Source organism: Bombus affinis, chromosome 7, assembly GCF_024516045.1.
Source record: "Bombus affinis isolate iyBomAffi1 chromosome 7, iyBomAffi1.2, whole genome shotgun sequence".
Lineage (NCBI taxonomy): Eukaryota > Metazoa > Arthropoda > Insecta > Hymenoptera > Apidae > Bombus > Bombus affinis.
Window position 1 is genome coordinate 8397645 of NC_066350.1, and position 15036 is coordinate 8412680.

At 39.8% G+C, this 15036-nt stretch overlaps 1 protein-coding gene across 12 annotated transcripts in view; it reads left to right on the plus strand.

Annotated features, from left to right (window-relative positions):
- The window catches only part of LOC126918880 (uncharacterized), a 92375-nt gene that overhangs the window by 73737 nt on the left and 3602 nt on the right, over window positions 1-15036 (plus strand). For 7 of the 12 annotated variants that reach the window (XM_050727381.1, XM_050727387.1, XM_050727377.1 and 4 more), the window contains 3 exons: window positions 12911-13051; window positions 13131-13271; window positions 14699-14759. In XM_050727381.1, the coding sequence (XP_050583338.1) occupies window positions 12911-13051; window positions 13131-13271; window positions 14699-14759 (343 nt within the window). Of the gene's footprint in view, window positions 1-11434; window positions 11925-12910; window positions 13052-13130; window positions 13272-14698; window positions 14760-15036 lie in introns of those variants that run through there. The other 5 variants (XM_050727382.1, XM_050727383.1, XM_050727385.1 and 2 more) reach the window with 3 other exon arrangements.

The window sequence follows — 15036 nt, forward strand, 5'->3', positions numbered from 1 at the left end:
GACTCTCGGTGTCGGTACGAGCCGACGATGGAAATTAGCATGCTTCCTCCATTCCTCGTACTTCCTTTTCCTTCGCTTCAGTAAACGTACGCACTCGATGGAACGGCCGCCGCTCCATCTCTTCCTCCTCTTTTTTTCTTTTTTTTTAATTTTGTAACAGTTGTTCGGCGAATCTTTTTTTCCAACGAACGTTGTATATCTTTCCATCTTCTTCGATGTGGCGAGAGTATGGTGAAAAAGAGTAATTGGAAAAGTTGGATAAAACAAAACGATTTTCAGACGTTCCTGGCTTCTTAGTCGATTATCCTCGAAATTATCTTCTTTTTCCGCGTCGATGAAGCAACAAGATTGGTTGAGCCTCGAACTAACAATGGAGAAACTTTCTGGAAAATGGTGAATTAAATTATATCGGAAATTTCAACTTTATTTACGTTTCTATTGGTAATTAAAATGTCACTTGTTCGGATATTTATAAAATAAGTAATATAAAATAAGTAGTATAAAATAAGTATTTATAAAATAAGTAAATAGTAATGTTATTATTTGATTTCAATTGCTTTGACTAGACAATACACTCGGTGTGTATGTATTCGAAGAGTACAGAGGAAAACGATCTTTGGTAGATTAAAAAGCGAAATTGAAATTTTAGTTTCGCGTGATAAAGCTTCGAGGAAGCTATTAGAATGTAATAGAACACGTTGAGTGCTGCGCGGTTTTCGTGCAACCTTTAGATCGAGTCACGTGCACCGTCAATAGTACGGTAATTAAAGCGTCAATAGATCGAACAGAAAGTGCAACGTGGCCCATATATCAAACTCTCGAAGGCTAAAACGATCGCTTGCGCACCTACGAGATTAACAATTTAGCAACGGATTTCTTGTGAACATTCAATATTCGTCAAAAGATTCGAAAATTTAACAAACCATATTATATGTCATGTTAAACCTACATTGATATTAAAATCAGCTAGGTCATATATATACATAAATATTGGAGAAAGCTTGTTTTTTAATTTCACACATCGCGCGAAAAAGAAATTTCCATAAATAACGATAACGGCACCTTTGCCGTTCGTCGTTTCAATTTTCGTCGAAACAAATTTCGTCGTTTCTTCGACTAACGGTTAACAAGTTTGTTTCTCAAATACTCAAAACTTGCCTTTTTACTCTTGAATCGATTATTTTTACTATTGCGATTCGTCTTTTCGTTCTTTCCTTCAGATAGTTCATTCGTTTGGCAGACAGGTTGGCGATGGTTACGTTCTCGTTGAAAGAGATCGACGAAACGATCGTTTTAGCCGTGTCGTTGACTTCACAGCGTGTTTACCGGGTTTTGTCGACTCCGTGTGCCCTGTTCAGCCGCGATTTAAATATTTATAAGACCACGGAATACGGATTCGTCGTACGGACCATGTTCGTACGGGACGTGGTTCATCGTTGGCGCGATTTTCTCTCGCGAAACCTTTGGAATCGCAAGAACCGTAAGAGGACCGTTGCTCAATTTACTGACATTATCCGTTTCAACGAAAAGAGAACTCATCGATCATCGTCCATAGATTTGAAATATTTCGTGAAAGCACGCTCTAATCCTTTCAGACGATTTGCTCGTTAGCATCGATAAATTGAAAAGGTGAAAGTATAGGGTGTCAAAACGCAGAAAAGAATATCAGTCTTAATGAGCCATGGATTGGAGAAAGAAATCACGAACAAATCGACGATCTCGAATTTTTCTTCTATATTTTCTTCCCTTTTTTATGCCAGATTCGAGATTGTCATCGTACGGAATTATAGAAAGCTATTATTTATTAGGTTTTTACGAAAGCGATACGATTGTTCGTGCGATAGACGAAAATAAAAAATTACCTTATTACCTGCACGATAATTCATTAACGATAGTAATTAGACTGCGGATTTTCATGCGTTTGTAGAAAATTTGCAGATACAAAATGTACAGACTACACATAATATGCAAAGATATATAAAACAGCCAAAGAGTAATAGTCTTCGAAATATTTAATAACTAAGACGAGTTTCTATCCAAGTACCGTTTCTTTAATTGTATTCATAGAAACATGAATTTACATAAATATCCGCAGTCTACCAATGATATTAGCAAACCGGTAGGTTGAAGGTTTTAGATTATAGACCTGTTTTTTACAACATCGTCATTTATTTTGTAGGGAAGTCCTACTAGTAATTGATCGGCCATGTACTTTCCCTCGTCTTTTCCTCAACGTTCTTTATCTTTTTCTATTAAATTTCTAATTGTGTACGATTTCGAAATTCTATTTACAAGATGATTTAGTACAATTCGATTCGAAACGAATATATTTCGCATCAAATAATATATTGATTCAAATATCTTGGACATTTTCAGATTGCTCTCGAATCTAAATAGAATCGTGATAGTCGTGTTTAATTACCCTGCCAATGAAATTTTAAAATGTTTCGTATAATACACGCGATGAATTCGTAAAAATCATTCGCGATAGGCGTAAATATATCAGTTAGTCACGGTATGTGTATCCTTTTCTTCGCGCGGTCTATAATCGTAGCAAAACTTGGGACAGCGACGGAAGGTCGGGAAACTTTTTCTAGCATCGTCGAAAGCGACTTTTGTATTCGTTTCACTAGGCGAAGTCGTTGGTGCGAGTCTGAAAAACGAGACGACCGCTGCTTAGGCCAGAGGTTGAAACATAAGACTAGTTATAAGATTTTTCATCCGGCGGAGCAACGACGTATCTCACGTTACTCTGTCGTTGTATCTTCGCGATCGATCCCTCTTTCTAGCTTTTCGTTTCGATTCACTTTCCCGTAACACGCACCAGCACATCGTTGAACTATACGCATCGCGCGAAAAAGAAGTTTCAAAATACACGGTGACTTCTTTGCCAGGTCATTCCGTGTGTGATACAGTTGTATTTCGTATATTGAATTAAAATGAAAAGTTATCTAATGACAGTGATATATTTTTCAGTATTTTTAAAAATAATTCTTTCAGAGTATCTGGAAAAGAATTTCAAAATACACGATAAATTCTTCTCGAAATAAATTTCATTATCTTCGTACGATCGACGGTCAACAAAGTCCGACGGTATCTATATATTTCTTATTGTAATAAATTCTTTCTGTTTTTATCGATATAAAATGGGTTTACGATAAACAGAGAATGTCCATATGTCACGCTATCAATGTACACGGGATTATACGCGAAATCCATCGTTAGCTTTGATATTTAAAATTTAAGATTCTCCTCCGATAGGTGTTTGATAGGTGAAACGATCGAGCATATTCGTCTAATGGATGTCCTTGATATGTTCGTTTAATCGACCGTAAGAGTCGCTTTCTTTTGGCAGACACGTGGACGATCATTTAGCGTGAAGAAAGTCTGATAAATTCATCTTGTAATTAAAAGTAGGGTAATCTGAGGTAAAACGGTGTTAAGGGGAAACAGCTACGAATTCTTTCTTTTCACATTTTGTACCTACCTACTAACACAATGCCTTATTTCTCAATCTAACAGTAAGCAAATGAAATACTTTTGAAGCACGCGGCAGTTCTGCAATTTTGATTTTACCGGAAGCCTATCAGTTTCTCATCTTGTCGCAATTAAAACGACAAACGTGAATCGAAAAAATATATATCGTTCGACCATTGCTTCTCAACGAATAATATTTAGTAAACGTTATCATCCGTTGAACCTTATCTCGTCTTATAATTTTTATTTTTATCACAATTTTTATCACAAAACTTGCACAGTACACAATGAAATTTCGCGAAGACCTTCTCCTTTTTATCAATGCCGTTCTCGACATTTTTTATTTCGTATTCCTAATATAATAACATATAATAATATAATAAAATATTACAATAGTCGCTTTTGCTTAACTATTTTTATAATTCACTGCAAATGTTCCGTCAACTTGTCCCGAACGAAGTTTTAACGAAAAAGTTGCTATTCCCTAATGCCTAAAAAATAATAATTAAAACAATTAACTATCTATATACTTCCATCGATGGTATTCGCATTAAATAGATCGACGTTCGTAAAAATCTATACGATCGACAAGTCCAGCATCAATTACGAATATTCGATGAACAAATTACGAGGTGATCGATCGTTGATTTTGGCGCCTGGGCGCTACCACAGTTTTGCAGGATGCAAAGAGGCAGCGAAATTGCAGGGGCGCGTTGAGGAGGGAAAACGAAGCAAGAAGGGAAGGGGAAAAGGTGGAAAACAGGGTGTACAGCGGCAACGTTTGATCGTTGAAATAGAGGGTCGGCACGCAATTAACCGGTCGGTATGACGAAATGGCTCGACTCGGCCCCGTGAGAACTAGGCGAGTCTTAAATCGTATTCCGCGTGCGTGTCACTACGCCAGGGCGAGTTCTCTTTCGCTCGGAACGAGTTCTTGAGGACGCGCTCGCGGCGTGACCGAGGTCGCAAGAAGAAAGAGAAGAAAACCACGGCGCGTTCGTGGTAATCGCTCGTGCTCGCGGATAAGTGGCCGTTGCTCGTGAATTCGACCCGGTTGTCCTCGCGTTTCTTTTCCTCGTCTTCGCGATATCCCGTGAAACGACGTTTAGAATCGTTTCGGCTCGCGATTCTTTGTTTCCTTCGCGCCTTTTGTTCACGCTCGTTTCTCAATCCGTCCAATTACAGAGGAAAGAAAAGTGTCTGTTAAACAACCAATTTGTCGCCGATTCGTGCCAGGTTGTACAGATTATCACGTTTACTACGTTTTATCTTTTGGAAAGTTTAGGTCGAGTTTTATTCACAGAGATAAACATCATTGTACGGAAATGATCCTCTTGTAACACGAAGATCGATATCGCGGGGGAAGTATCAGCGGAAAGCAAACGTGTTATTAGTTTCTCAAAAATCGACGTAAGAACGTGATACGCGTATACGTGTGAAATTTAACATTTCGTTTCGAAGGAATCGTACAAATAAAATTACATATATTAATAATGTTAGGAATTCAAAGAAAGGTAATTGCCATGTAAAAAATTGTTTGTTCCTGATAAGAAGAAAGTTTTCATCGCGTGGTACTTGATCGCGTAAATTACGTAACAGAATCGCGCTTAAAACCCCTGAATTATCAGAAAATAATTTCGCCTAAACCTAAAGTCTGTTACATAATGATTCCTACAATTTTCACACTGCGCTTTATCTAAATTATCATCCAAGGGCGTTGATCGAAAAACCAACGCGACTAATATCGAACAAATTGCAAAGACTGTACATGCGAAGCAACGAAAACTTACTTGGAATTTTATTTTCCAAGCGTTCGAGTAATAAAAAATATCAAAAAGTTGCGCGCGCTAACGTAGGAAGAATGCGAGATCGGTACAAAGCGTGCAGTTATCTGTTATCGGTTTTCAGCGAACCGACACGATAAGTGCAGTATTGTAGAACGAACGCAAGAGGTTCCGCAGTGAAATCATCGAACGTCCACGCTCCTGATTCGTCGCGGTATGATGCATTTTCACGCGAGCCGTGGATCATTTTCGTGCTCCTTCCTCGACTAGTCTACTCTCTTTCCGCGTATTTTTTTTTCTCTCTCTCCCTCGCCTCGCCCCTCTCTGCATCGCGCGACAATGGCACGGAAACGCGAGCACGTCGCTCGTAGCGTGGCGTGCCAGATTTCCAACATCCTGCCAACCTGCTTCAACATTCCCGATCGAACGGTCGGCCTTTGAATTTCAAAGTTTGAACGTACAACACGATTCTAATCTCGTATGGGCGTGCGTTTTCACTGTGAAATATGAAGACGTTGATTTGTAAAGGAAATTCCTGCGAAACGTTGAATCACCTGATAGAAAGCGAAATTGGTCGACGAGGGTTCGTTAATGAGACGTACGGTTGCAGAATCATCGCGCCGATACGATACGAGTTTCAGTGTCGAGAATCTACGGTTTCTTCAGTTTCTTCGATTTGCCTTACTTTCCATTTCCGTGAAAGCCGCGCTCGTTTTCCGCGGCATCGGACGCAGCCGATTACCTTCCAGTTCGAATCTTCGCCGATCAACGAGCGCATACGGATAAAAGAAAATTTCGTTAGGTGGAGTTTCTTATTAAAAGACGTACACCGACGATTATACGCGTCAAGCTACTTATTTCTTATATTTGGAGGATATAGAGCAGTAACGCGATAAATTACATTTTCTATCTTCTACAGGCAAGCAGTTTTACGATTCAGTACGATGTCGATTGATCGCGCGTCGTGAAAATTCTCTCGTTATTCGGTTTTTAAATTAAACGTGTTTATTCGCATACTCTTGCAGACAGTTTTAAAATATCCTCGTTATATCAAAATATCGCTTGTCTTAAAACAGTTACGCGTTTCTACGGAATTCTGTCGACTGATCAGCTATCTTCTAAACACGTGGATATATCGTATCAAACTTCTCCTCTTTAGTCACGAAGTAACATGAAAATCAGAAAACTACCAAAAATATATTTGACACGATTTGCTCCCGTAATCTTCATTTATCGTAAAAGTTATTAATTTCTATCATCTCAAAAGGTACAATTGCCCAGCCTATAATCTCGTCTTCCCATAAAAGATGATAAATTGTTTTACGTGATAAATTGTTTTCGCTGTACATCGAGCCTAAATAATAAAGATCGATTTGAAATTTCCACGGGCAAAGGAGTCGAGGCACTTGAAAAAAAGCGAAAAATTTCGGTTAATCGCGAGGTGTTTGCTCGCGTGAGCAAAAGTAACGGTGCGCGCACGAGCGATAAAGCAAATTGAGAATGATGACACAATAAGATACGCGACTGGCCAACTGGCATGGAAGAAGGCAGCTCGTGGACCACTGAGATCGATCCTGGATCGGATCTTGGTAACGACGCGGAGATGTGGAGCGTCGATACATCCGACGACCGATCTAATCTCAAGCTGCTGCAGCCTGTTATCGTACTTTTATCGTTAGTTTCGCGTCAACGTCCAACCAACGCGCAACGCTTGCCTCATGCTAGTAATCTTTGATCGAGAAACGCGAGAAATTGCCCAAGAGTAAGAAGCAGCAACGTTTCACGTCTGTGACGGTTAATTTTCATCGGAATATATAGTGGCGGTTCAACTGAATCGTCCAGTGATAATAAATAATTGTGGCTGTCAGTTTGGTCGATAATCTCCGTAGCAACGAATGGTAACGACAACGCTCGGGTAGTTCGATTCATCGCCTCGTTCCCCTAACTACGAAATCGTAGGCTTTCCCTTGATATTACGTCTTGTCACGTAACGTACATGTAGGGTATGCGACGTTTCTTTGAAAATAAACGAAGACCACAGGTGAAAGACACGATGAGTCATATTTTTCATGTTTTGCGGAAGAGCAAGTTTTTACTTTCGATATACATCGTCGACCAATTTCTCGTCAAAATTGTCTTTCCATTCGATTCTGGCATTATGGGAGTACGTGCTTTCGTAGTTTCTTTGAATATTTACAAAGCATCGATCTCTCTATCGTGAGAAATGGAAACATATTGAATAAAGACATTTCGAGGAGCATAGTTTCATTATTCGATCTAACAAGACGTAGAGAAGGCATTTAGCGAATTTCTATTATCGAAATTGTTCGGTCTTGCAAACTTATCTTATTCAGCGACTTGTCGAACAAACGAGAAACTACTGTACCTTTCTACAAATATATCGTAGCAGGTGGAAAGCGAATCGGGCGAAAACGTCGGATTTTCTACAACCACAACCACTCTATTCGAATACCTGCAACACCTTCGATCGGCCGTTATTGCAAAATCACCGGTGTTTCAGTGCTCGGTCACACCTCTACCACCTGCACGATCTGTCCGCTTACATTCCAACCGGATACGCGCGATGTTGGTGCGCCGCGGCGCCGCCGGGTCCGGCGGAAATTACGGAACGTAATAATTTTCCACGAGAGAAGAGAAAGTGACGTCGGGACACCGTGGCGAAAGAAAACTCGAACGACGTTGCGCAACCGTTTAATGAACGCACCGGTTCGCGACCTGCTCGAACTACCGATTTCCGTTCGAGCTAATAACAATCCGATTTTGCTTACTCGAATGGAAAATCACTGAGAAATTTATCAAGATCAAAGTCCTACGAAAATGTGTTTCGTAGGACTTATCGCGGTTAGTAGGATGATCGGTGAATCAGCTGATAGGGGGATCGCCGATAATCGTTTCGCGCGTTACCTTTTTCTCCCCGCTCGATCAATCAACCAGACATTTTTTGGTGAATACTCGGGCCAAGAATCGACGAGTTACGAATTGTAGACTTTGATTTTACGGTTTGGAATTTTACGTCAAACGGGATAATCGATTAGCTTATGATTTGCGCGAGGGATAACTCGCAGCTTCTCGCTTTTAAAACTTGGCTAATAACATTGCCACTTCACTTGTAAGATATTTTGTAAATCCTAGAGGATCGAATTATTTTGCAAAAGTCGCTAAAAAATTCCCGAATCTTGTTGTGGATTTAGATTATCATGATTAAATTGCCAAAAGAACGATGTTATAGAAATCATGGTCCCGCTAAGAACTATTCACAACTTGTACGAAAACGATGGGATAGAAAATTATGAGAACTGTGTTCGGTGTTCGTCGGAAGGTGATATACTTTTATAAAGCAAATCTAGATTTTTACAACTGGCTTTTATATATTATTTATGGCTTGGTATAAACGGAAACACGGTGCAGTGCATAAGGATGCGTTATAATCTTGCAATTCTTTACGAATCTTCTTCCCGTCTTTCCCAGTCTTTTACAAACACGCAACACATTATCTGCAAGGATTTCCTGTGGTGTCAGTTGGTGGAATAAAATCAGGGATGTGTCGTCCAGTAAGTTTTATCGTAGCTGGGATACGAGGATTCCCAGTATCGCGTAAATTCAACCGATAAAGTAGGTCGTGTTAACACGGATACGGTCGTTAAGGGGCAAATCGATGAATACCAGAGTCTTTACGAATCGACGTGATATTTTGTAAGAAACGGACGATATTAGTTTCATAATAGTTTCATAATAAATTTAACTTAATTACTAGTAGTGTGCGTGTAACTCTGATGTAAAAATTGTCTGCGATTAGTTGGTTAGATAGCGATTCCGTAGTTTTCATTTCGAGGCCCATTCTGCAAGGCTGACCTAACTAAATGACGCAATCTTTGGAAAAAACTGTTCTTCCAAGTTTCTATACGTTCTCGCATGGTTATTGGATTAAATTATTTGATCGAAGAGCGACGGATGTGAGCTCGGCAAAATCCAGGCCAAAGATGTGCCCACGTCGGGCGCCCACGATGTTTACCCAACACCTTTCCTCGAATCACGATGAAGAGGCGCGAACGTTGCTGTTGCCGCGAACTCTCTTGCACGAGATTGCGTATTCGATTTATCCATACGCGGAAAGCACGGCGAAGCAGCAAAATTCAAGCGCAAGTTCCACTCGAACGCGTCGATCGTCGTTTTTAGATATATTGAGTTGGCAACTAAGTGATTGCGGATTTTGTCATTACGTGGTATTGACAAAATCCGCAATCACTTAGTTGCCAACCCAATAGCAGAACCTTTGTCTGGAACAAGATGATCTTCAGCCTCAGATATACGAACTCATAATCGAGCCTCTGTTATATCAGGCGAGATTGAGTATAACTTCAATTACACAAGCGCGTTATCTTATATTGACTATACACGTTACATATAACTAATATACACTAGCTAATAACAGTTCTGTTAATTTAATGAATTTGTAGCAACGGTATATGAAGATTAGCGAAACGTATAAATTAACGAGAAACTAATAACAAACAGCTATCTATCTAACGAAACTAACGATATTCATTACGTTCTTGTAGAATCAATAAATAATCAGACAGTAGACAGGCTCACGAAAGTGTTCGAATACTTTCGTACACATCTTTTATTAATATATTATATGCGTTACACGAAACATTTTGTAATTTCATCGGCGCTGTAACGATCCTCGTTTGAAACGAATCGAAATCGAACAAATGAGAAAGTCTATAGTTACAAGATATTTAATACGAGAAATCGTATGTAACACTTGATTATCTATTATAGTAATAAGCCTCGAATTCAGTGAGACTATCTTCAATACTTATTACGAGTTTAAAATGGCTATTCATACGGCTGTTGGTATTAACTTTCTTCTGAACGTACGTTTACGGTATCTCGTAACCTCTGTCTCATTGCCAATGAAACCATAAAATGTTTCCCATATAATCGAACAGTTAAAACAGGCGTGGAACGTTCACGCGACAAAACTCACTTTTCTACGTCGGATCTTAACGTTCGTCGAGTATAATCGACCACGATAATGAGACGGTGGTTATCTATTGTTTGCACGAAACAACGCAGGCAACAACTCAGAAAATGCGATATGACGTACCGTACCTACTACGCATTGTGCGTCCGTGACTTTTCCCCAAGCCGATTATCTACCTGGCGCACGAATCGAAACGCGGCAAGTAATTTCGTGGTGATTCTGTCGAGAGGGATCGTATAGAAGGTCGCGTGAGAAACGGTCCCCCAGAACCCGAGAGTGGTCGGAGGAAAAGGAGGACGAGCTTGGAGGCGGTCGTGAAATCCTGAGAAAAGCGATACGCTAACCGCGAAAACTAGGTAGGCCGAGGAGTTCGTTAACGCAATTAGGAACAAGCGCGATTGTTCTGGCCTGGAGAACGTGTTCTCAAGCTTCGATGGTCGAGGGGGGAATGATCGGCGTTTAGCGGACGAAATTGCTCTAGAAGAAGACCCCATCGCATTGATAAATCGTTTGGAAAGTTTGCCTTCTTCGCGAAAGTTTTTTTTTTATAATAGAATATCGTAAAAGAAGATTGAGAATCTTTTCGAAGAGAGAATCTATAAGTCTATGATAAACTTTGTTTGCTGTATTTTTTAATCAGATACATAGTTGAATTATAACAAAATTCTCATCTATTTTGTAAATGTCAGAAGATCGATTCAAAGTACACGTTTACGGTTGTACGTATTAGGATACGATCGATACCAAACAATCATTGACGTTTACAGATGAAGTATCGAGGAAACGATTAATCAAACAGAATTTTGTATTCGTGCAAGGTTGCCATCCGATATATACAAAGCCAAAATTTTAATCGTAATAATCATGTTTCCTGCAATATTTTCTTCCACACAGTCTAAGTTATAGTTAGAGTAAGTTAACTATAGTTATAGTAAGTTAGAATCAAATGAGAAACATGAAGAAGTCTCCTCGAAATCTGAATATCGACGTCAATCGCGAATACTTTCGTCCTTCACTGTACGTACCTTCTGTATGTAGCTTCTGCTACGAAGCTACTGGCTTTTCTCTTCGACAGAATCTCGATTTCCCTAATTCTCAGCATCCCAGGAACGTGGCTCGAAAAATCGTAGGAACCTCGTCTGAATTGCCAATGAAATTGCAGAAACTTCGCTATCGATAACTCGAGCACTCGGCTGTCCTATGACGTTGTTCTCGCGGCAATTCCGAGATCGTCGTAGCAGCGGGAGTTGGGCCGATCCTGGTCGTCTGAGGTCGCGCTAGGATCGACAAGTATTCGAGGATCGGGCAAACCAATCGCTGGAATCATGGTGGTGTCTCACCGCGAGGGCAGCATCTCGTCGAACATACGGGCGATAATCGAGCAGCTGAATCTGAATCCGGTAGAGACGAGACGGTTTATCGACCGGACGAAACAGGATGGCGCGCGATGCAAGGGTTACCAGGGAGTGCAACCGACGACCAAGATCAGCATCGGCGTGTATGGGTGCAAGGAGAAGGTCGAGTACGAGATACCCGCCCCGATTAGGCGCGTGTGCAGGTTGGAAGATCGACCGAGACCGAAACAGGAAACCGGCCAGCGAAAGATCCTCTGCTCGATTAACAATGAGGCTGCCGAGAACGATGCGGTCGAGGTAATCGATCAGGAAAAACTAGCCTCGGTTCGAACGTGTCCTTTCGTTGTTTCCAACCTCTGTGTTAGTGGATTCGTGGAACGAAACGTTTTTATTTTTATTTATTTTTATTTCGACGATATCTTTTTATTTCGACGATACCAATGTTAGTTCAGCGTCATCTCTAATTGCTAATTCCTTATTATTGCAATACTGTTTTTGATATCGTTGAATAATATAATATAACAAGTGGTTCGCGAATGTTTACGTAACTTCGTATTTTTATGAACATGTCTTGAAGCATATAACGTAAACAGGTATAATATTTAGCTACCAAGTACTTTGGATATCTTATATAGATATCGTGTATTTTGCTGCTTCTTGCATTTTTAAATTTCGCATAAATATCTGCAGTCTGACAACCAGTAACGTTGCGAATTCGTTGATTCTATCGGAATTTCTGTTTCCAAATTTTTCTTGTGTCTATCTCGCGTGATTCTGTTGTGCACAGTGGCGAATATATAAATAGAGAAAGTTTTTATACCAAATTTAACTTAATTTAGTTATTATACTTATTATTCGTCATAAAAGCTTGCAAGCAGTACTATGTTTATGATGCTTCGAGGTACAAGGAATATGTTTTCCCCGTCAAATTTTATTCCGTTTATTAGACAAGCGAATAATTTTCACGCGAACAGTTGACGAGCTTCGCGAAACTCCACGAATCGACAAATCGCTCACACAATACATCCTAACTCCCTCGTAATGACTAGACTATCAATGTCTAACTATAGACGTGAAAGCAAAGATTTGTTTCATTCGCTAAACGCTATAACGAATACTAATGCGAGATACAATATGTCCCACGTTTACGCTATTCTTTGCGTGTTTTGTATATTTCTGCATATAATATATGCGCCCTATCTAATTTTACAACTTCGAATCTCCCGCGAATGCATACACATCGTTAGTTTAGTAATAACGCGTTACGTAAATTTGGCTGCAAGGACAAGATCGAGGACAAGGAGTTCGGATCGATAAGATCGGCGTGCAAAATCGAGGATCGGCCAAGACCAAAGCCAGAGAGCAGACGTACAATCCCTCAGGCGATGAAAGAGCAATCCGTTCGAGCTGAAGATACGATCGAGGTAATCGATCAGATCCCGTGATTTTCACGTTACTAGAGACACGTTGTATATTATTCGATATGTTGCTCGAACGATGTAGGATAAAGCGGAGGATGAGTCGACAGGATCTGTTAGATCTTCGTGCAGGATCGAGGATCGACCACGCTCGAAGCCGGAAACGAGACAGAGGGTCCCGCCGATAATCAAAGACGCGAGTCCACGAATCGAGGAGACGATCGAGGTAATCGATCAGTCGTTAATTACGTCGATCTTCGGTTCGGCCAGATCCGATAAAAAAAAAAAAGAGAAAGAAAGAAAAATCCAATCAAATCTTTTCTCACAATGACGTGGCAAAGAAGATTAGTTTAAGATTAATCTATTAACCAGGCCATCTTTCGATCAGAAATCTGTACAATCATAGAAGTAGAAGTTAACGAGGACAGATCAATTTTAATTGGATCGATATACGACGTAATTTGTTTTTAATTAAAAGATACGGAATACTTGTAGAGATATTTTAGATTGTGAATATTCTAGACCGCCTGGTGGTCTATAATCTGTATAGAGCATCACCTTTCAGACTTTAAGATTTTTCCTTTTTTCAAAGTAACTGTAAAACTTTTTAGTACAATTCGTTTATTTATGTTTTAAAATTAGTCGCCACGTTTTTCAAAGCAAATAAAATTGAAATTGATTGAGTTATAAGGTATTTAACGCGGTCCGTTAAAAGAGATGTATAATCTACTGGTTGACACGATTCCGGCCATTCTACTTATCTGCATCGACAAAACTAAAGACATTCTTAATTGGCACGAGCGTCATTACCACATGAAACAAGATGAAAGAAAAGTATCACGAACGATATGAAAAATATTAACGATCTTTCTGTTTGTCGAGATAACAAGCAACTTTGACATATAATAATTCACGTAGAATAATATTACGAACCTTGCGAAATTCTTTTGCAAACGTAGTTGCTTGCGTCTATACTTTCGGACAATACAGAAGTAGAAAAGCAAATTTTGTTCCATGTTCTACGCTAGAATACCCTCTTGAATAAAGAAATTATCATATCCAAGAGGCAATTGATTCAAGTAACAAATTACTTATTCCCCGGCTAATAGGTTGAAGTGTGTCAGCGGTAGAGTTAGACCGGCGACGAACAAAGAAAAGAGAAATTCGAGTTTCGTTTTACGAAACGAGCGTAGATTCTCTGATCGACTTGTATACCAGCTGTTTGCCGCGCGATTACGCTCTCGACAACGACGTGCCGCAAAACGAGGGGGGAACGGTAGCACGAACGAAAAGTTTTCCTGGTGAAGAAGTGTCTTTCGAGACGGCACCTGCAACCGGTTTCGAACGATCACGGTTAACTGGCCGCACTTGCTCGTCCCGATAGTAGTTAATACCGTTATACCCGGCGTTTTGCGAGCCCGCCTGCCGATGCACTCGGCTCAAAGGCCACTAACAGTGTCACGAATAATTCGTCTAGCCCGTCGTCGGTCTATTTTTATAATTTTCTATTATTTTACGAATTTTTTAAATTCTCTGCAATCGGTCGTTGGCGTCGTATAATATTAATTCCGTATTTGTCTTTTGATACAGAGTTTAACGACGATTAATCGAATAAACGGTGCATTGAATTTATCTTTGAATTTTGTTTTCTAGGGCTCAAAATCGCCAAAGGACACGATCGATCATATTATACCTGTGGCCAAAGAAGATTTACGTAAGTGTCCAACTTAACATTTTTATTCTTATTACGTAATTTCACAGACTTTTAATGTAAATTTATATTTCTATGGACGCGAACTTGTGAACTTAACTTAACAGCGAACTTAAATCGTGTTATAATCGCGTCTACTTAAGATTTTCGAGAGGATCGTGGCTGATCTTCAAGATTCAAATATTTCTTCGAAAGTTATCGAACTATTTCGTACTATAATAAATAATGCGCAAAAATCCGCAGCCTGTTCGTAAAACGTGATTCGAACGACTAGATAAAT